General features: G+C 35.1%; 1 protein-coding gene across 1 annotated transcript in view; it reads right to left on the bottom strand.

The window, feature by feature from the left end:
• Window positions 1-21,660, bottom strand: part of BMPR2 (bone morphogenetic protein receptor type 2) — a 201,486-nt gene that overhangs the window by 91,597 nt on the left and 88,229 nt on the right. The window contains exons 2-3 of the mRNA XM_079925207.1: window positions 11,550-11,720; window positions 10,334-10,504 (exon numbers count right to left, since the gene is read on the bottom strand). Coding sequence (XP_079781333.1) covers window positions 10,334-10,504; window positions 11,550-11,720 — 342 coding nt within the window. The remainder of the gene's footprint in view (window positions 1-10,333; window positions 10,505-11,549; window positions 11,721-21,660) is intronic.

The following is a 21,660-nucleotide window of genomic DNA, read 5'->3' as shown; positions in this document are numbered from 1 at the left end:
AGGATACACTCCTCTATTTCTCTTGTGCCACTCTTTCTCCACTAATATTTTTAATAAGTATAAAAAGGAATGACATATTTTGTTTTGCTTCTTGCTAAAATGCTTCATGAAGTATTAAGCAAAGACTTTTAAAACATTCTTATTTCCCATTTTCTGTCTACTCAATCACTTTAATGCTGTCACAGAAGCAGTAAAAACTGAAAAAAATTAGTATAAATTCACAATAGCTAAAAACCTACCTGTGGCCCTATGCCAATGTCAGCTTCTCTGAATGTAGGCTTTCTTTTCTAGCTTAGTGTGAGATAAAGACATTTGCTGCCAGACTCTGAAATTAGAATTTCTAATCTTAACAGCACAGCATAAATTAGAATTTCTTATACCTAGCTTTAGATGCAGTTTGATCTTTATTTCTCATCAACTCGATCCAACCATCAACTTAATGAATAATGTACATAAAAGAAAAGAAAAGGATTCTACATTTTTATACTGACTTTCATCTAAGAACTTCCCACTAAATGAGTTAGGTTTATTTAATTTTTTTTAAATGACAAATTTTTGCTGGCTTTTCTACCAACTTGATTATCTTGTTTATAGTTAGGGAGGTTAATTATACCAATTCCAGAAGTCTTATCAAGAAAATTTTCTAAAATAACTGTGAACCTTGCAATAATTATATACTTCTTTCAAACTCTTGGAATTTACAAGCACATTAAGGATGAATTAAGGGTATAAGAAAGTAAAAGAATATACTGTAGGTATAAATTCACTTATTTAAAGAATGGCTTTCTTTTATTTTTTTAATTTAATTTTTTTATTATTTGGCTGCGTTGAGTCTTAGTTGTGGCATGTGGGATCTTCATTGAGGCATGTGGGATCTTTCCTTGCAGTGCACGGGCTCTTCGTTGCGGTGCGCGGGCTTCTCTAATTGCGGTGTGCGGGCTTCTCTCTAGTTGTGGTGCACAGGCTCCAGAGAGCGAAGGCTTAGTTGCCCTGCAGCACATAGGATCTTAATTCCCTGACCAGGGATCAAACCCGCATGCCCTGCATTGGAAGGTGGATTCTTAACCACTGGACCCCCCAGGGAAGTCCCAAGAATGGCTTTCTTTTTAAACAGTAATCTGTGCCACAAAGTCTCTCATGGTTGGAAGAGACTCAGAATAATATAGTTCACTTTCCTAAAGTGTCAGACTTCTGGTTTTAGGAGTACATTGACATGTTATTACTGAAAGTTAGTTTTCTTTCTTTTGTCTAATTACTAAAGAAGAAAATCTCAACTTGGTGACAATGTAATTCTATTTCCTAACAAACATTTGCTAGTCTCCTCTTTTAACACAGAGAAAGCAAGCTTCAAGTTTCAGACAATTTGATAAGCAACAATATCTAGCTAATTAATAATATGATTTTACTTTCACCTTATTTACAATTAAATAAATAATTTTTAAAGTTACCTTCTACTTACAATACTGGCTTTCCATTTATAATAGTGATGGGAAATTTCCCTTTAAAATACATATAAGTTGTGTTTTTTTTAAATGAGGTTATATGAAGAAAAATAGAAGTGGTCCTTGAATTTTAGGAAATGTGATAAACATTTTCAAAAAAATCTTTTCAATCTCTCTCCCAAATGAATGAACAAACAAATATTAACAGGTCCCCTGTTTGAGTGTAGAGTAATGGTTAATGACAATTGAATATATAGAGTAACGGTTAAAACTAATAGAAAGTAATGTTTGGTAACACATACTCTGGAGCCAAAACACCTAGGTTTGAATTTTGGCTCTACCATTCATTGGTTGTGTGACCTGGTACACTGCATATCTGTGTCTCAGTGTTCTCCATGGAAAATAAGAATATAACAGTAACCATTTCATATGTTTCTGTAAGGGTTAAATGTAAAGGTTTAGTGCGTATAGAGGCCTTAGTGAGTACTCAAAAATGTTATTTAGCTAGTTTCAATTTCTCTATATACTAAATGCCTGAATGCCCTTTATATGTTTACTGAAAAGAGACTGCTCTAACAACTCTATAATCCTGATAAAGTGAATTGAAATTTCTCTACAAGATTTATCCCATCTGGAAAAACATTCTCTAAGAATCTTAAGTTTACTGCCAAGTATTTTAAGAAGCAACACTCATTAAATAAATATCTAACACTAATGTCTTAAGGCCAGAGGAAAACAAGATTAAGAACAGCATATGCTGAAGGGGGATGGAGGGAAAGTGCCTAAAAATGTTAACATATCATACTGAGCACAACAGAGGGAGGGTTTCCTAACAGAAAGGAAAGGGCCTCAGAAAATAAGATCTCAAGGGAAGAAAAGTATCTAATCTTCCTTAATTCCATAACTGTGTCTAGAGCCAGGTCTACGTATAATTAAGTACTAAACAGGTACAGAACTACTGGCTAGTATTTATTAAGGTTCTCATATTTTCTCATTTTTAAAGTTCAAACAGTCAAATATGGTACCTATCCCCTTAAAAAGAGATAAACAACTGAAACAGACTCACTAGTAGAACAGAAAAATCTTTGAAAAAGTAATGATTGTAGTACAAAGACCTAGAATATGAGTTATTAATCCATAAATCTCCTCACCACTAGCCAGTTTTGTTTTGGAGAATTATCTCACAATGTGTTTCTGTTTGAACACATGCTATAAGCCTCTGTTGCCAACAACCTCAGATCAGGGATTACAGCAAAATAATTGACACACATTTCTAAATATCAGAACCTCTTTTTCCTTTCTTTTTCTTTCTTTTTTAATGGTAATAATTCTTCTTAATGGAGAAACACAACATGTAAACTATACTTCAGATGCTATGACTGGAGGAAAAAGGTTTTGAGAACAGAGAGTTAGTGTCCTAACTAGCCAGAAATCATTGGTGATCTACAGTCCAAATAGAACCTAATTTTTATGGCACATAACAATGTTCACATAACTTTTTCCAACATTAATAATTAACTGCTGGTGTTTAATTATTTTAAAGCAGACATTTCACTTATGTCTCAATAAAAGCATCAGTGGACTTCCCATTCTGCTACAATTTTCAGGAACCAGTCACACTTGAATTATAGCTTATCTTCCTTTAACTTTTTGCCTATAATTATACTGGTAGACAATAAATGCCTTATGTTAATATTTTGGGCCCCCAACAAAAAATTTTTTAACTTTTAAATTTGAGATTATTTCAAACTTATAAAAACTCCCATATGTATGTTACCCAGATTCACCTGAGTGAACAGGTTGCAGAGGTTTCATTTATTTGTGCCCTATCTTGTTGCCTCTAAAAAACTATGTAGGGCAGTTTTATAAGACTACACAAAATCTGTAATTAAAACAAATTTAAGAACTACAGGTAAGTAGAATACCTTCCTCCAATCCTATAACTATCAAAGTAATCCTTGAATTATTATAATGCGACACTCTGTGGCTCGGCAGAATTACAGATAGTTGCTTATGGTCCTGTGGTTAGTCCATCACCTTTTCCCCTAACAACTCCCCCCACATTATTCTTAAAGATCCACTACTATCATATGCTTTAGCTTCTATCACTCAGTACCTCATTGTCTTGAGCTTCAACGAAGATTGGGGAAAAAAACCAAGCTTCTTTTGAAAGAGAGCTACACCTTGTTATTCTCAATCATCCGTACATTCCTTTACTGCTGCTGGATCTAACCCTACTCAATGTACAAGGGATAGCAAGTAAGAAGGCAAGTAAATGTGGTTGTGGATGTTGTACAGAAGCATACTTGATGAGAAAGATATAATTACAGTAACAGCAACGAATGGTTTGATGTCAAGAAGCAAACTGTTCAGTTGAAAACAATCTAGAAAGAAATGAGTAGGATTCAGAGAACATTAAGTACCCTCTGTTGTTCCCTGGAGCTTAACCTCACCATGTGGTCTTTTAAACAGCCATAATCTATTGATACTTGTGCATTGTTTTCTTTCCCAGTATTAAAATACACTACAATTGTACTTTGAGAGTAATCTCTGAAAATGAGATCGTATAACAGAATCTTAGGAAAAGTTTTTTATATTCTTCTATTACCTTAAAAATTAAAGGCTGATGTTTCACTTTTTGGAAAGGGAAAGGAGAGGGGAATGATCGTGGCTTTTCTGTACTTATACCATGGTGAATCTCAAACAGGAGAGTTAATTTGTTTTGTCTGCGTTTGCTATCCCACTTAACTATTTCACTACATTTGTCCTTTTAACTGAAAGTAGCAACCAGCTTTCAATAAACACCAGTCCAGGGACTTCCCTGGTGGTGCAGTGGTTAAGAATCTGCCTGCCAATGCAGGGGACATGGGTTTGAGTCCTGGTCCAGAAAGATCCCACATGCCGCAGAGCAACTAAGCCCATGTGCCACAACTACTAAGCCTGCGCTCTAGAGCCCGCGAGCCACAACAACTGAGCCCACATGCCACAATGACTGAAGCCCGCATGCACCTAGAGCCCATGCTCCGGCAACAAGAGAAGCCACTGCAATGAGAAGCCCACTCACTGTAACGAAGAGCAGCCCCTGCTCACTGCAGCTAGAGAAAGAAGGCCCGCGCGCAGCAACAAAGACCTAATGCAGCCATAAATAAATACATTTAAAAATAAATTTTAAAAATAAACACCTGTCCATTAGTTAGTGAATCCATTAAATTCATTTTTTTGCCAGATTAAAAAAAGGCAAATCCTATTCCTTCCAAGGATTTAACAATATTTCAAAATTTACACATTAGCACATATTCGTTTATTAAATTATTCATTCAACAAACATTTACTGTACTCCCACTATGTACCTGATACTGCACCAGTCACTGTGGAGACAAAGGGGCATTAAAACAAAGTCCCTATCACCAAAGACTTTAGAATCTAGAAGAGACAGAGTGACAACTGCAAAATACATAAAAATTTAGGTATGATGCCTGCAACTTATTTGCAAAAGGTTAAAAAAAATAGTGATCTACATATATATAGAGAGAGAGAATGATAAGGCAAATACAGCAAAATGTTGACAATTAGTGAATCTGAGTAAGGCTACATGGCAGTTTTTATAAGTTTGAAATAATTTCAAAAGTTGAAAAGAATTTTTTTGGTTGGGGGCCCAAAATATTAACATTGACTTTTATTGTGTACCAATACAATAGACAAAAAGTTAAAGGAAGATAAGCTATAAGTCAAATCTGCTAGAGAAAGACTACCACTTCAATCCACTCCTCCTGAGTAGCATGGTTACTCATTAAAATACAGGGTTTATTTTTGACTGAACTACCTACACATTAAGGAGACATCTTTAAGGAGTTTATAGATGTGAGAGCACTTCGAAAGTATAAAATACTATGCAAATAGAAGGCTTTAATGCCATCACGAAAACATCATGTGAGGGATGGAGATACTGTTTCTGTGAACACTGTTCTCAGAAGAATGAGTAATAAGCATTTTAATACCTTTATTAAGGTCTAATTTACACACTATAAAATGAGCACTGAACTTTTATTGAAAGATATTAAGGGTATTTCCTTAGGAAGAGCCAAGGTTCAAAGATTTTTAACAATCATTTTTCTCAAAACTAGTCAGCTTCATTATTGAGAAATAATATTAAAAATGGACAATGAATATAAAAATATTCAAAAAACAAAAAACAAGTGAACCTCATTAGTAAAAACAATGTAAATCCATTTTCAAAATGACCTCATTAAAGTTTTATTTTAATACTAGTGCTCATTAACATATGATGAGATATGCACTTTAGCATATCACTGATGGGAATGTGAACTGTTTCAACCATTGAAAAAGCAATTTGACAATGTATGAGGAACTTTAATACTGTTACTAGTGGATACAGGAATTACAATTCTGGGAATTATAATTTAATATAATGGTATATATACAAACATGTGCATTGTAGCAAAAAACTAGAAACAGCCTAAATGTCCAAAACCAGAGGAATGGATAAGAAAAATATCTAGTTGGTAAAATATTATACAACCATTAAAACTGATGATTATGAAACATGTAATACCTGGAAAATATTATATTATGTTTAAAAAGCAGGATCTAAAATTTATATCACTAATACAACTATACAAAAATTAAAGAGAAAAGACTAGAAAGAAATATTCAAAATATTAACAATGGTTGTATATGGGTGTAGGGATTTTTAAAGATTATTATTCTCCTCTCCATTTATCTCATTTTTCTATTTTTCTGAATAAATAGGCATGTATTCCTTTAATACTTCCTTAAATAAGTAATATACAAATATATTCTTATGTTAAAGATTCAAACAATACAAAAGTATAATAATAATAGGCAACCTCCCATAAAGAGCCACCCTGAACTATCCCTCCTTCTCTACCTTTGATGAGTTTGCACCATATTTCTAGTAATTTTTAAATACATGTCTTTATTTGGCCAATGTCTATGTTAAATAGTCAATAAATGGCATTTTTATAATGAAAAATTACAGAAAAAAAATCACTACCACCAAACTTTCTACTGATGTAATATTCAATATACGTCAAGGAACAAAAAGTTCTGCTTCTTAATTTTATATTTTAATTAATTCCTTTAAACTTCAACACTTAAAACTATTTTTATTTTGGTCAAGCACCTAAGCATTTACAGACTAAATGTCTGACATTCTATATAGTAGTGGTTATTTTTCTTTCTTTCTTTTTTTTTTTTGGTACGCGGGCCTCTCACTGCTGTGGCCTCTCCCGTTGTGGAGCACAGGCTCCGGACACGCAGGCTCAGCAGCCGTGGCTCACAGGCCCAGCCGCTCCGCGGCATGTGGGATCTTCCCGGACCGGGGCACGAACCCGTGTCCCCTGCATCGGCAGTAGGACTCTCTACCACTGCGCCACCAGGGAAGCACTAGTTTTCTTGAAATTAATATAAAAGTAAATATTCATTTTGTTTACTAACAATGAATTTACTTGATTGTTTTGTTTGAAGAACAAAATACATTAATTGGGTTAACACTCTCAAATTAGAACACTTAAAACACTTTCCCTTTTTATCAGGATAACATTACTGATTTATAGTGGCAATCATTCCCTGCTTTTGATTCAAGAGATTACAGTAGACCAAGTTCTAGGTAACAATCTGAAATGTAGTTGTAAAGATCTTTGAGGTGAATTTATGGACAAATTCACTTTTCTTTCATCTAGCTAGATGTGAAAATTAGAGACCTTGCTTTGTTTGTTTTTTTGTGGAAAATAAATATAGCCAATTCAGTATAATTTCACAATAAAAGCTAATTGCCTTGAGTAGATAGAAACTACATGAAAAAACTCCTTATTGCTTTCAGTTTAGTGTTTCATCAATAAATCAAAGGAAATAGGGACCTCCCTTGTGGTTCAGTGGTTAAGAATCCACCTTCCAATGCAGGGGACGTGGGTTCCATCTCTGGTTGGGGAACTATGATCCCACATGCCGCAGGACAACTAAGCCCGCACACCCCAACTACTGTGCCCGCATACTCTGGAGCCTATGCGCCACAACTAGAGAGAAGCCCACGTGCTGCAACTAGAGAAGCCTGCACGCCACAGCGAAAGATCCCACATGCTGCAACAAAGATTCCGTGGGCCACAACTAAGACCTGATACAGGCAAATAAATTAATTAAAATAAAATAAAATAATAAATTTAAAAAACACTTTAAAAAATAAAATAAAAAAATAAATAAATAAATAATCAAAGGAAATAATCCAAAACTGAAGATCTTAGAGTATGGGCTGATAAAATTTCTTGACAGAGAAAAGAATTCTTGAAAAGTGCTACATTTCAATTTTTAAAAATTATTTAAAAAAATTAAAACTTTTTATTTGGAAATAATTATAACAGTTGCAAGAATAACAATAGTACAAAGAATACCCATATGCCTTTATCCAAATTCACTTTTCTTACCATTATACCCCATTTGCTTCATCATTCAAGGAAGGTTAGATACACGCATCATGGCCCTTTACTTCTAAACACTTCTCAGTATTTCCTAAGAATATGGATATTCTCTTATATAACCACACTATTCTTATCAGCTTCAGTAAATTTAACATTGAAAAAAATCTTTAATTATCTATTTTGCCAATTGGATTAACAACAACCTTTATCACATTTTGCACATCCAGTATAGGAGAGTTAGGTATCGCTTAGTTGTCAACTTTCTTAGCCTCCTTTAATATAGAATCTTTCTCACAGTCTCTTTTTCTTATATGATATTGACATTTTTGAGGAAAACAAACTCCCTTTTTGTAACAGAACATTCTTAATTTATGATTTGCCTGATGTTCCTTTGTGATTAGATTCATTCTTGATTGAAATACAGTACTAAATTAGTTACACTGTGTCCTCAGAGTATCACGGACGTCCATCTGCCCTTCATTAATGATATTACCTGGTTAAGCTATTGTCTGATTTCCTCACTTTATAATTACTAATTTTTCCCTCGCAATATGTTGGACAAACTCTAAAAGAATGCAAATATCCTCAGTCCTTATTGAACCTGCCCCCTAGATTTAGGATCTTAGGATGATTCTTGCCTGATCCAATCCTTGCCATGATGGCTGCATAATGATAATTTTCCAACACCTACAGTTACAACTTGGCACTTGGCATTCTACTATACACAAGTGCCCTCTCTTCTCCCTTCTCTGTTATCAGCATAGACTCAATTCATTTTCCCTCCAATGATTTATAACTTATTACTAAATGATCTTAAATGATCTTAAGATCACTAAAATGATCTTAAATGTAGCTCGTGGGAGGTTCCTTCAAACTGGCTACTGTGACAAGTCTCCATCCTTTTGGGGGGTACTTCTTTCCTTATCTTCTAGTGTTATAAGATGTTGCACGTTTATCTTGCACCTATCCTGCTCCAGTTCTAGAATAAGTCATTTTTCCAAGGACCCCAAGTTCCACTGACTGTGGAGTCGTAGTAGAAACTAAACCTGGGCATTATGTACACTCATAGCTATAGGGGTGCTTTTGCTTCTTATTTTTTTCAACAGAGATAAGAAATATATGTAGGCATGTATGTATACACACACACATATAAATACATACTCATACAAATACATATATACATGGCTGCATATACATGCATGTAACACATACATATGGATATTTTTTAAGTCATAAGTCCATAATAATACCTTGAACTACAATCTATTCACATAGGATTCTCTTTTCTTCCCCCATCTATAACTGTTTCCTTATTCCTTCAGTGAGAACACTGGTTCCCAAGAATATCAACACTAATACTCATTTTCTTAATCCTATAATACAAATATATCTACAATTGTTTCAGAATTGCTTTGTACACACTACTAAAAATGAAACCTTCTAAAAAGAGTTCAGTTATTTGTTTGCAATTCTCCCCCCAATCTCTTATATATTGCCTAAAAGAGTATATACAGTCAAATACTGTTTTTGTAAAATGCTTAGATTAGTTCTTTCTTTTTCCCTTAAGTGTGATTATGATGTTTATGTAAAATACAACTAGGCTCATTTGCTTTCAGTTTGGGATTTTGCCCCCTTCCCGTCCTTAATGATTTAATTATACTTTTTGCACACACAGATTAGTAACATAATTCCAAAAGTCAAAACTACATGCATAAAGCTATATTCAGAGGACTTTTCCTCCTTCTTGTATCCTTTCTGTTCCATTCCCTCCAACCCTTGTAAGTAACCAACTTCATTATTTTCTGGTTTATCCTTTCTTTGCTTCTTTTTGTAAAGATAAGCTTTCTATTTTACACAAAAGACAGCATACTATATAAGCTTTTTATTCACCTAATGTTACCTCTAGAAATCACTCCATATCAGTTCACAGAGATCTTACCCATTTTTTTCTTATAGCTGTATATTTGGTACTCCATTACACATGTATGTACCATAGTGGATTTGAATCAATCTCCTATTCTTAGGCATTTAGGTAGTTTCCAATACTATACAGTTACAGACAATACTACAATAGGTAACTTTATGCATATGTATTTTCATACTTTCGGAGGTATGTCTTCAAAGATAAACTCCTACAAATGGGAGTGCTGGGTGAAAGAGTAAGGACATATGTTGTGTTCTTAATATTACCAAACTCCTCTTCATGTGAGTTGGAAAGTACAATATTTTGATTCAAACTTATTTGATAATATACCAATACCTTGGAAATCCTGGTGTATCTCTTCTCGATTTTAGGTGTTAGCTAGATGTAGTCTCATGATGCTGGAACTCTCCCTCTCACTCTGGCCCAACCTGAATATTTTCATATATTTTTAAATTCTGAAAATCTTTGGAGAAAGGAATTACAAGGAAACGTACGTTACTTTAACTACTTACTGAGTGGTGTTGTGTCTGGAAGTGGAAAATTCTCAGTAAAGTTGACATTACACAAGTCTGTGCTACAACAGCAGAAACGGTATGTTCCATTCTGAATTGAGGGTGGAGTGGTAGTTACTACACATTCTTCGTAGTGACACTCCTGGGGATCTCCAATGTGAGACCAACATCCTACAAATTGATGTTAATGTAAACAAGTTAGGTTTACATATGTCATAATGTAAATAAGTTATAACTCTTGCAAACCAATAGGAAACCACATTTTTTTAATAACAGATAATGGCAAAGTATAAACAAGCATTTCATAGAAGGAAAAAGCCACTAATAAAATGTTTGACTTCACAGTTAATCTAAGAATTATTAAAACATCAATAAGATTACATTTTTGTCTATATCTATTGAATTCTTCTGGGTTTTAAAATAATTATATATAACAATAACAAGGATTTAGTAACACACAGTGCTGGAGGGAATGTAAATGTATATAACATTTCTAGAAAGTCACATGGCAATTTTTATGAAGAGCCTTTTCATGTTTTATAATCTAAAAATTTTACTTCCAGAAGTCTATTCCAGGAAAATTATGAGATACAATCAAAGAATTATGTTCAAAGATGTTCACTGAAGCATTAGGTATTACAATGAAAACCAGAAAACAATATAATGTCCAACAGCAGAGTAATGTGTAAGTAAACTGAGATACATGTATACAATGAAAAATTGTATAGATTTTGAAAGTGTTTTCAAAGTATATTTAAAGACATAGGAAAATATTCATGATATAATTTAAATGGGAAAAACTGTATATGAAATTATTTATATAGTATTACCATAATTTTGAAAAAAAACAGTACACACACATATAAACATAGAAGTACAAAGAAAACACGCCTGAAGGGAATAAACCAATATAGTTTTTAAAAAAACCTTTTTAAAGTATGGAATTGTAGACATTTGTTTCTCTTATAGTTTTCTTTATTTTCTAAACTTCATAAAATGGCATTATATTATTAAAATTGTAATAAGATATTATGAAAATAAGCTAAAAACAATTACCCTTTGCAAATGTGGAGCTTGTGTGTGAATACAGACATGAATACACACTTTTAAACTTACTGTTCTCCTGCAGAGGGTTTTACAATCTACTTCCATGCCCTTCTTAGATAAACTTCAATTGTATGAAAGAGTTATTTCAGGTAAAAAAAGTATTACTTGCCTTGTTTTACCAGATTTATGTCCCCTTTTGATTTCTCCCAAAGGCCGTAGCAGGTGCTACCTTTTGAGCATAATATTGTTCCGTTTTCATGAGAGATTCGACTCTCACCTATCCCAAGGTCTTGTTGATATGGATCTTTAAATGCACAAAGACGTTCTTGACTCTGAGAAGCTAAAATAAAGGAAAAAAAGACAAATTCACTTTATGATAATCTTTGCAAAACATTATTATATAAAATCTTAGAGCCTTTTTGAAAGGCACTGTAAATTTCCCTACTAAATCCCTAACAAGGCTTGAATAAATGTGCAATTTTGTATTTATTCAATAACTTCTTTCTTTTCATTAATTAATTTGTAACTTCCAAACAAGAAGCAAACTTAAAAACTCATTTCCCAAAAGGAATACCCTCTTACATAAATTATTCTCACCACTCTTTCTCCTATTAAATAATATTGGTGTCTGAATAAAGAAATATCATCACAAAAATGTCCATGCTCTAAATTATTAAAAATTCAAAACAAATTAACAAACCTAGAGGGCTGAATAATTTTTGGAAATTCTACAGTACTCACTTCTACCATATTTTATACTCAGTTGTAAAATGTTAAACATAACATTAGGCATGTTAAGCTAAGGATGAGGAGAGACTACAAGTGGATAGTACATGGTTTCTATCTGGGGAGATAGAAATGTTCCAAAATTAGATTGTGGCAATGTTTGCACAGCTTTGTAAATGTACAAAAAAATAATTGTTCACTAAAAATGCGTGAATTTCATGCTATGTAAATTATACCTTAATAAACCTGTTTTTAAAAATTAAGGCTATTAGTGCTCAAAAAGAAAATGATTTTCCATCATTAAAAATATCAATATAATAGAAGAAATGCTCAACAATCCCTCATACCGAAGGTCAACCCAATGTATTTTCAATGCCAGTCAGTCTTTCTCCATGTACATAATCTGATTTAACTAATCTCAGTAGAACATTTGCCACATAATTTATCAGCTAACAAACATTTACCAACACTGCTGAGAATACCAAAGAAGTAAATGGTTATCAAAAGCAACAGCTGATCTTTGGTTTCTTAAAGCAGACTTTCCTACTGTGTTTGACTTGCCAGAATAACAATCTAACACACTTTGCCACTATATTCCTCATGGGCTTCTGATTTATTTCTTGATTTTGCTGTGTATCTTATTTAGTATGGCTTAATTCATTAGCACCTTAGCACTGGAAATGATTTATTAAAATAATGTTTCTGAAACTACAAAACTAAGGACAAAACCCTGGAGAAGAAATGAAAGCACCAACAACTGCGTGCCCAAGTCTATTTAGAAACACAGACCTGCCATATTTATTACAACAGAAAGCACCTTCAAAGTATTGAGCTAAAGAAATAGGGGACTCACAAACAGATAATATAGAGTTCTACCCGTCAAGCATCTTATAGTCTGCTTGGAGAGAGAGTAATTACTCAAAAAAATAAACGTGACTTCCACATTTCCACAATTTAGAACTTCAGGCAGTCTTCTAGAAGGTATTTACTAATATCATATAAATGGCCAGAAAATGTAGTATAGCCTTTTTTAAAAAAAAGATTTTTTATTTACTTATTTATTTTGGCTGCGTCAGGTCTTAGTTGTGGCACGCAAGATCTTTCATTGCGGTGTGCAGGCTTCTCTCTAGTTGCAGTGCACAGGATCCAGAGCATACAGGCTCCGTAGTTGCAGCCTGCAGGCTTAGTAGCGCCCCAGCATGTGGGATCTTAGTTCCCTGACCAGGGATCAAACCCAAGTCCTCTGCATTGAAAGGCAGATTCTTAACCACTGGACCACCAGGGAAGTCCCTAGCTTTTTATAAAAACTACTTCCAGGGCATTAGCCAGATTATATCACATTTTTACCACATGTAGTCACATATTCAAAATCCTTTAATGACAAATATTTATATTATCTTGCACATTTAACAGTATTTCCTTAGATATACCCTAATTTGCAAACTTTACAAAATTATTATAAAGATTAAAATCAAATATATCTCTACATATAAAGTACACACAGCACAAAGATTGATACTTAAAAGACTCAAACTAAAAACAAAACTCTGTAATGTAGATCTAAAAAAGCATGCCTATTTATGAGACATAATTCCTTATCCCCATTTCTTCACTCAGGTTAAGTGCTACTACCACTTGCTGAAATCATGTAACCCACTCTGTTTCCCTTTTTGTTTTGATCGTTAGAAAGATCAGAATGAATTTATGAACTCATTATCTCTACTTTTCCACAACCAAGATATTCTATTTTTTCCCCTCCTCTTCTGTTGTTATCCATTTTGACTAGAATTTTGTATTGAGTACTGAGTTAATGAATAGGGATCTAACCGTACCTGGAGGTAGATGGATCATAAATAAATAAGTGCCTCATTTAATTTAAAAATAAAAATATATCCTTGTGAAAGAATAAATACAAAGTGAAAATTTTTCCTCTGCCTGGATTTCTTTTACAACTGTAAAGTAGCTAAAGGGGGCTATCTTGGTGGCGCAGTGGTTGAGAGTCTGCCTGCTGATGCAGGGGACACGGGTTCGTGCCCCGGTCTGGGAAGATCCCACATGCCGCGGAGCAGCTGAGCCCGTGAGCCATGGCTGCTAAGCCTGCGCGTCTGAAGCCTATGCTCCGCAACGGGAGAGGCCACAAACAGAGGACCGCGTACCGGGGGAAAAAAAAAAAAAAAGTAGCTAAAGGAATGAACATGCATAAAATTTTTAGTTCCATTATTAAATAATTTGCTGACTGAAACCTAAAATTCTCCTTATATAAAAAGACAACAAACAAACAAATCCAATCTCCTCTATGTCTCCCTGTTGCTTCATCCCAAGATCAAGGCAATAAAGGTACAACTGTAGGACACTGAATCATACCTTTAATATCCCTCAGTTTTCACTAAATAACTTTTTCTTAAAATTACTTCAGCCTACTTCATAGGAATTATTTTATGACAGTGTCATTAGTATAGGAAAATTATACTTGGCTATTTTGAGAGTAACTCTTTCAAATTATGATTCAGCAAATTTCTATATAAAATAAAGGTGTTTAAGCAAGAATTCTAACTAAACCGTCCTTTGGTCAAAAGAAAGAAAAACTCCATTTCGTAAAACAGTGCTTGCATGTTTTTAAATGCTATTTGTTATAATGTCTCAGCAATATCTCTGTATAAAGTTTTGGATTCTTCATAAATAATGCAGGAAAAGTAGGCATGAAATAAAGACTACTGTGAGAAACAGTATAGCCTAGTATTATATTCTCACAAAAAGAGACCTGATCATTTACATGTGGTTTTCTGAATTTGTCAACAGCTAATAAACAAATCTTGATCAATCAAGTATGGTCAATTAGTTCTTTCAAGGGACATCCATAATCAAATACAGTGATTAGATAGGAGTCTTTCAAAAACTGCTCTCCTCATTTTATTTATTTTTAAAAAATTCTTTTCCAGCTTTATTGGGATATAATTGGCATATATTACTGTGTAAGTTTAAGGTGTACAACATGATTTGATACATATATATATTGCAAACTGATTACCACAATAGGGTTAGTTAACAGCTCCAGCACCTCACATAATTACCATTTTGTGTATGTATGTGTATGGTGAAACTATTTAAATCTATTCTCTTAGGGACTTTCAAACATATAATGCAGTATTTGTTTTTTCTTGCCTCTTTCTAACAGAACACAATTTTTTTTATTTTTTATTTTTTTTGCGGTACGCGGGCCTCTCACTGTTGTGGCCTCTCCCGTTGCGGAGCACAGGCTCTGGACTCACGCACAGGCCATGGCTCACGCGCCCAGCCACTCTGCAGCACGTGGGATATTCCCGGACCAGGGCACGAACCCGTGTCCCCTGCATCGGCAGGCGGACTCTCAACCACTGCGCCACCAGGGAAGCCCCACATTTTTTTTATACAGCAGGTTCTTATTAGTCATCAATTTTATACACATCAGTGTACACATGTCAATCCCAATCTCCCAATTCATCACACCACCACCACCACCCCTCGCGGATTCCCCCCTTCGTATCCATACGTTTGTTCTCTACATCTGTTGTCTCAATTTCTGCCCTGAAAACCAGTTCATCTGTACCGTTTTTCTAGGTTCGACATATATGCGTTAATATAAAATATTTGTTTTTCTCTTTCTGACTTCACTCTGTATGACAGTTTTTAGATCCAGCCACGTCTCTACCAATGACCCAATTCTGTTCCATTTTATGGCAGAGTAACATTCCATTGTATATATGTACCACATCTTCTTTATCCATTCGTCTGTCGTTGGGCATTTAGGTTGCTTCCACAACCTGGCTATCGTAAATAGCGCTGCAATGAACATTGGGGTGCATGTGTCTTTTTGAATTGTGGTTTTCTCTGGGTATACACCCAGTAGTGGGATTGCTGGATCATATGGTAATTATATTTTTAGTTTTTTAAGGAACCTCCATACTGTTCCCCACAGTGCCTGTATCAGTTTACATTCCCACAAACAGTGCAAGAGGGTTCCCTTTACTCCACACCCCCTCCAGCATTTGTTGTTTGTAGATTTTCTGATGAAGCCCATTCTAACTGGTGTAAGGTGATACCTCATTGTACTTTTGATTTGCATTTCTCTAATAATTAGTGCTGTTGAGCAGCTTTTCATGTGCTTCATGGCCATCTGTATGCCTTCGTTAGAGAAATGTCTATTTAGGTCTTCTGCCCATGTTTGGATTGGGTTGTTTGTTTTTTTAATATCGAGCTGCATGAGCTGTTTATATATTTTGGAGATTAATCCTTTGTCCGCTGATTCATTTGCAAATATTTTCTCCCATTCTGAGGGTTGTCTTTTCGTCTTCTTTATGGTTTCCTTTGCTGTGCAAAAGCTTTTAAGTTTCATTAGGTCCCATTTGTTTATCTTTGTTTTTATTTCCATTACTCTAGGAGGTGGATCAAAAAAGATCTTGCTGTGATTTACGTCAAAGAGTGTTCTTCCTTTGTTTTCCTCTAAGAGTTTTATACTGTCCAGTCTTACATTTAGGTCTCCAATCCATTTTGAGTTTGTTTTTGGGTATGGTGTTAGGGAGTGTTCTAATTTCATTCGTTTACATGTAGCTGTTCAGTTTTCCCAGCACCACTTATTGAAGAGACTGCCTTTTTTCCATTGTATATCCTTGTCTCCTTTGTCATAGATTAGTTGACCATAGGTGCGTGGGTTTACCTCTGGGCTTTGTACCTTGTTCCACTGATCTCTGTTTCTGTTTTTGTGCCAGTACCGTATTGTCTTGATTACTGTAGCTTTGTAGTATAGTCTGAAGTCAGGGAGTCTGATTCCTCCAGCTCCATTTTTTTCCCTCAAGACGGCTTTGGCTATTCAGGGTCTTTTGTGTCTCCATACAAATTTTAAGATTTTTTGTTCTAGTTCTGTAAAAAATGCCATTGGTAATTTGATGGGGATTGCACTGAATCTGTAGATTGCTTTGGGTAGTAGTCATTTGCACAATATTGATTCTTCCAATCCAAGAACATGGTATATCCCTCCATCTGTTGATATCATCTTTAATTTCTTTCATCAGTGTCTTATAGTTTTCTGCATATACGTCTTTTGTCTCCTTAGGTAGGTTTATTTCTAGGTATTTTATTCTTTTGTTACAATGGTAAATGGGAGTGCTGCCTTAATTTCTCTTTCAGATATTTCATTGTTAGTGTATAGGAATGCAAGAGATTTCTGTGCATTAATTTTGTATCCTGCAACTTTATCAAATTCATTGATTAGCTCTAGTAGTTTTCTGGTGGCATCTTTAGGATTCTCTATGTATAGTATCATGTCATCTGCAAACAGTGAGTTTTAATTCTTCATTTCCAATTTGGATTCCTTTTATTTCTTTTTCTTCTCTGATTGCCGTGGCTAGGATTTCCAAAACTGTGTTGAATAATAGCAGTGAGAGTGTACATTCTTGTCTTGTTCCTGATCTTAGAGGAAATGCTTTCAGTTTTTCACCATTGAGTATGATGTTTGCTGTGGGTTTGTCCTATATGGCCTTTATTATGTTGAGGTAGGTTCACTCTATGCCCACTTTCTGGAGAGGTTTTATCATAAATGGGTGTTGAATTTTGTTGAAAGCTTTCTCTGCATCTGTTGAGATGATCATATGGTTTTTCTCCTTCTATTTGTTAATATGGTATGTCACATTGATTGATTTGGGTACACTGAAGCATCCTTGCATTTCTGGAATAAACCCCACTTGATCATGGTGTATGATACTTTTAATGTGCTGTTGGATTTTGTTTGCTAGTATTTTGTTGAGGACTTTTGCATCTATATCATCAGTGATTTTGGTTTGTAATTTTCTTTTTTTGTAGTAGCTTTGTCTGGTTTTGGTATCAGGGTGATGGTGGCCTCATAGAATGAGTTTGGGAGTGTTCTTTCCTCTGCAATTTTTTGGAAGAGTTTGAGAACCACAGGTGTTAGCTCTTCTCTAGATGTTTGATAGAATTCACCTGTGAAGCCATCTGGTCCTGGACCTTTGTTTGTTGGAAGATTTTTAATGACAGTTTCAATTTCAGTGATTGTGATTGGTCTGTTCATATTTTCTATTTCTTCCAGGTTCAGTCTTGGAAGGTTATACCTTTCTAAAAATTTGTCCATTTCTTCCAGGTTTCCATTTTATTCGCATAGAGTTGTTTGTAGTAGTCTCTTAGGATGCTTTGTATTTTTGCGGTGTCTGTTGTAACTTCTCCTTTTTCATTTCTAATTTCATTGATTTGAGTCCTCTAACTCTTTTTCTTGATGAGTCTGGCTAATTATATACAAATTTTGTTTTTCTTCTCAAAGAACCAGCTTTTAGTTTTATTGATCTTTGCTACTGTTTTGTTTCTATTTCATTTATTTCTGCTCTGATCTTTATGATTTCTTTCCTTCTGCTAACTTTGGGTTTTATTTGTTCTTCTTTCTCTAGTTCCTTTAGGTGTAAGGTTAGATTGTTTATTTGAGATTTTTCTTATTTCTTGAGGTAGGCTTGTATAGCTATAAACTTCCCTTTTAGAAGTGCTTTTGCTGCATCCCATAGGTTTTGGATGGTCGTGTTTTCATTGTCATTTGTCTCTAGGTATTTTTTGATTTCCTCTGTGATTTCTTCAGTGATCTCCTGGTTATTTAGTATCATATTGTTTAGCCTCCATGTGTTTGTGTTTTTTATGTTTTTTTCCCTGTAATTCAGTTTTGATCTCATAGCGTTGTGGTCAGAAAAGATGCTTGATATGATTTCAGTTTTCTTAAATTTACTGAGGCTTGATTTGTGACCCAAGATGTGATCTATCCTGGAGAACGTTCTGTGTGCACTTGAGAAGAAAGTGTAATCTGCTGTTTTTGGATGGAATGTCCTATAATTATCAATTAAATCGATCTGGTCTCTTGTGTTATTTAAAGCTTCTGTTTCCTTATTTATTTTCATTTTAGATGATCTGTCCATTGGTGTAAGTGAGGTGTTAAAGTCCCCCACTATTATTGTGTTACTGTCGATTTCTCTTTTATAGCTGTTAGCATATGCCTTATGTATTGAGGTGCTCCTATGCTGGGTGCATATACATTTATAATCGTTATATCTTCTTCTTGGATTAATCCCTTAATTATTATGTAGTGTCCTTCCTTGTCTCTTGTAACATTCTTTACTTTAAAGTCTATTTTATCTGATATGAGTATTGCTACTCCAGCTTTCTTTTGATTTCCATTTGCACGGAATATCTTTTTTCATCCCCTCACTTTCAGTCTGAATATGTCCCTAGGTCTGAGGTGGGTCTCTTGGAGACAGCATATGCATGGGTCTTGTTTTTGTATCCATTCAGCAACCCTGTGTCTTTTGGTTGGAGCATTTAATCCATTCACGTTTAAGGCAATTATCCATAGGTACATTCCTATGACCATTTTCTTAATTGTTTTGCGTTTGTTTATGTAGGTCCTTTTCTTCTCTTGTGTTTCCCACTTAGAGAAGTTCCTTTAGCATTTGTTGTAGAGCTGCTTTGGTGGTGCTGAATTCTCTTAGCTTTTGCTTGTCTGTAAAGCTGTTGATTTCTCCATCAAATCTGAATGAGATCCTTGCCGTGTAGAGTAATCTTGGTTGTAGGTTCTTCCCTTTCAACACTGTAAGCATATCATGCCACTCCCTTCTGGCCTGTAGAGTTTCTGCTGAGAAATCAGCTGCTAACCTTATGGGAGTTGCCTTGTATGTTATTTGTCATTTTCCCCTTGCTGCTTTCAATAATTTTTCTTTGCCTTTAATTTTTGCCAATTTGATTACTATGTGTCTTGGCATGTTTCTCCTTGGGTTTATCCTGTATGGGACTTGCTGTGCTTCCTGGACTTGGGTGGCTATTTCCTCTCCCATGTTAGCGAAGTTTTTGACTATAATCTCTTCAAATATTTTCTTGGGTCCTTTCTCTCTCTCTTCTCCTTCTGGGGCCCCTATGATGTGAATGTTGTTGCGGTTAATGTTGTCCCAGAGGTCTCTTAGGCTGTCTTCCTTTCTTTTCATTCTTTTTTCTTTATCCTTTTCTGCAGCAATAAATTCCACCATTCTGTCTTCCAGGTCACTTATCCGTTCTTCTGCCTCCATTATTCTGCTATTGATTCTTTCTAGTGTAGTTTTCATTTCAGTTATTGTGTTGTTCAACTCTGTTTGTTCTTAATTCTTCCAGGTGTTCGTTAAACATTTCTTGCATCTTCTCGATCTTTGCCTCCATTGTTTTTCTGAGGTCCTGGATCATCTTCACTATCATTATTCTGAATTCTTTTCCTGGAAGGTTGCCTATCTCCACTTCATTTAGTTGTTTTTCTGGGGTTTTATCTTGTTCCTTCATGTGGTACATAGCCCTCTGCCTTTTCATCTTGTCTATCTTTCTGTGAATGTGGTTTTTGTTCCACTGGCTGCAGGATTGTAGTTCTCCTTGCTTCTGCTGTGTGTCCTCTCTCTCCTCTTTTTAAACAGGTGATATTTGGTTGTAATAAGCACTAAAGCAATTTTGATTAACATAACTACATTAAACTGCAAATAGTCTCATCCAAACTGCTGACAGAGGTACCTTCATAAAAGAGTTGATCATGCTTAAAATCTGTTAGCTCCCTGAAGTTCCTAGAATTAAATTCAAGCTCTTCAGTTGGCATTTAATGTCCTTCATAAGCCAACCCAAAAGAACCATGATCACTTTGGTGGGCCCTAGGAACTTTTGATTTCATGGGCCCTTTCTTCCAATAAAAAATATTAAAAATTATACTTTGGAATTCCCTGGTGGCGCAGTGGTTAAGAATCCACCTACCAATGCAGGGGACATGGGTTCGAGCCCTGGTCCGGGAAGATCCCACATGCCATGGAGCAACTCAGCCCATGTTCCACAACTACTGAGCCTGCGCTCTAGAGCCTGCGTGCCACAACTACTGAAGCCCGTGCGCCTAGAGCCCGTGCTCCATAACAAGAGAAGCCACTGCAGTGAGAAGTCCATGCACTGCAACAAAGAGTAGCCCCCACTCACCACAACTAGAGAAAGCCCAGGTGCAGCAACAAAGACCCAACATGGCCAAAAATAAAATAAATAAAGAAATTTATTTTTTTTTAAAATTATACTTTACTATTGCATTGGGATAAAAACAATATGTTAACCCTAGGTATTAGAACATTTTCTTCAACATGAAAAGTTCCTTTTTTCCTTCTGCTTTTAAAACAAATTAAAACATTTTCTTGGACCTCCAGAAATACTGTGGGCCCTGTACCTCCTAATGGGTAAGTCAGCCCCAGGACTCAAGTTACCTCTTGCCATTCACCCCACTCCTCCATTCCTCAGTTTCCACCACACTAATATGCCAAGATCTTTCCTGACCTTTATACATAATGTACCCAGTATCTAGAATGCCATTTTTCGTGCTCTTCAGTTTGCTCTGCAGTTAAATGATATGTTCTACACTCTCAAATCTCTTAACTCTGTTTTAGCATTGCATGGCGTTATATTTTATCTGTTTACATGCATATCTCCGGCACCAAGTAGGAGGCTGATTTCACTTGTTCCTAGAGGAAAACTAGGTGTATATAACT

The sequence above is a fragment of the Stenella coeruleoalba genome (assembly GCF_951394435.1).
Source record: "Stenella coeruleoalba genome assembly, chromosome: 6".
NCBI classification, from domain to species: Eukaryota; Metazoa; Chordata; class Mammalia; order Artiodactyla; family Delphinidae; genus Stenella; species Stenella coeruleoalba.
This window is presented reverse-complemented; position numbering and strand designations above follow the sequence as displayed.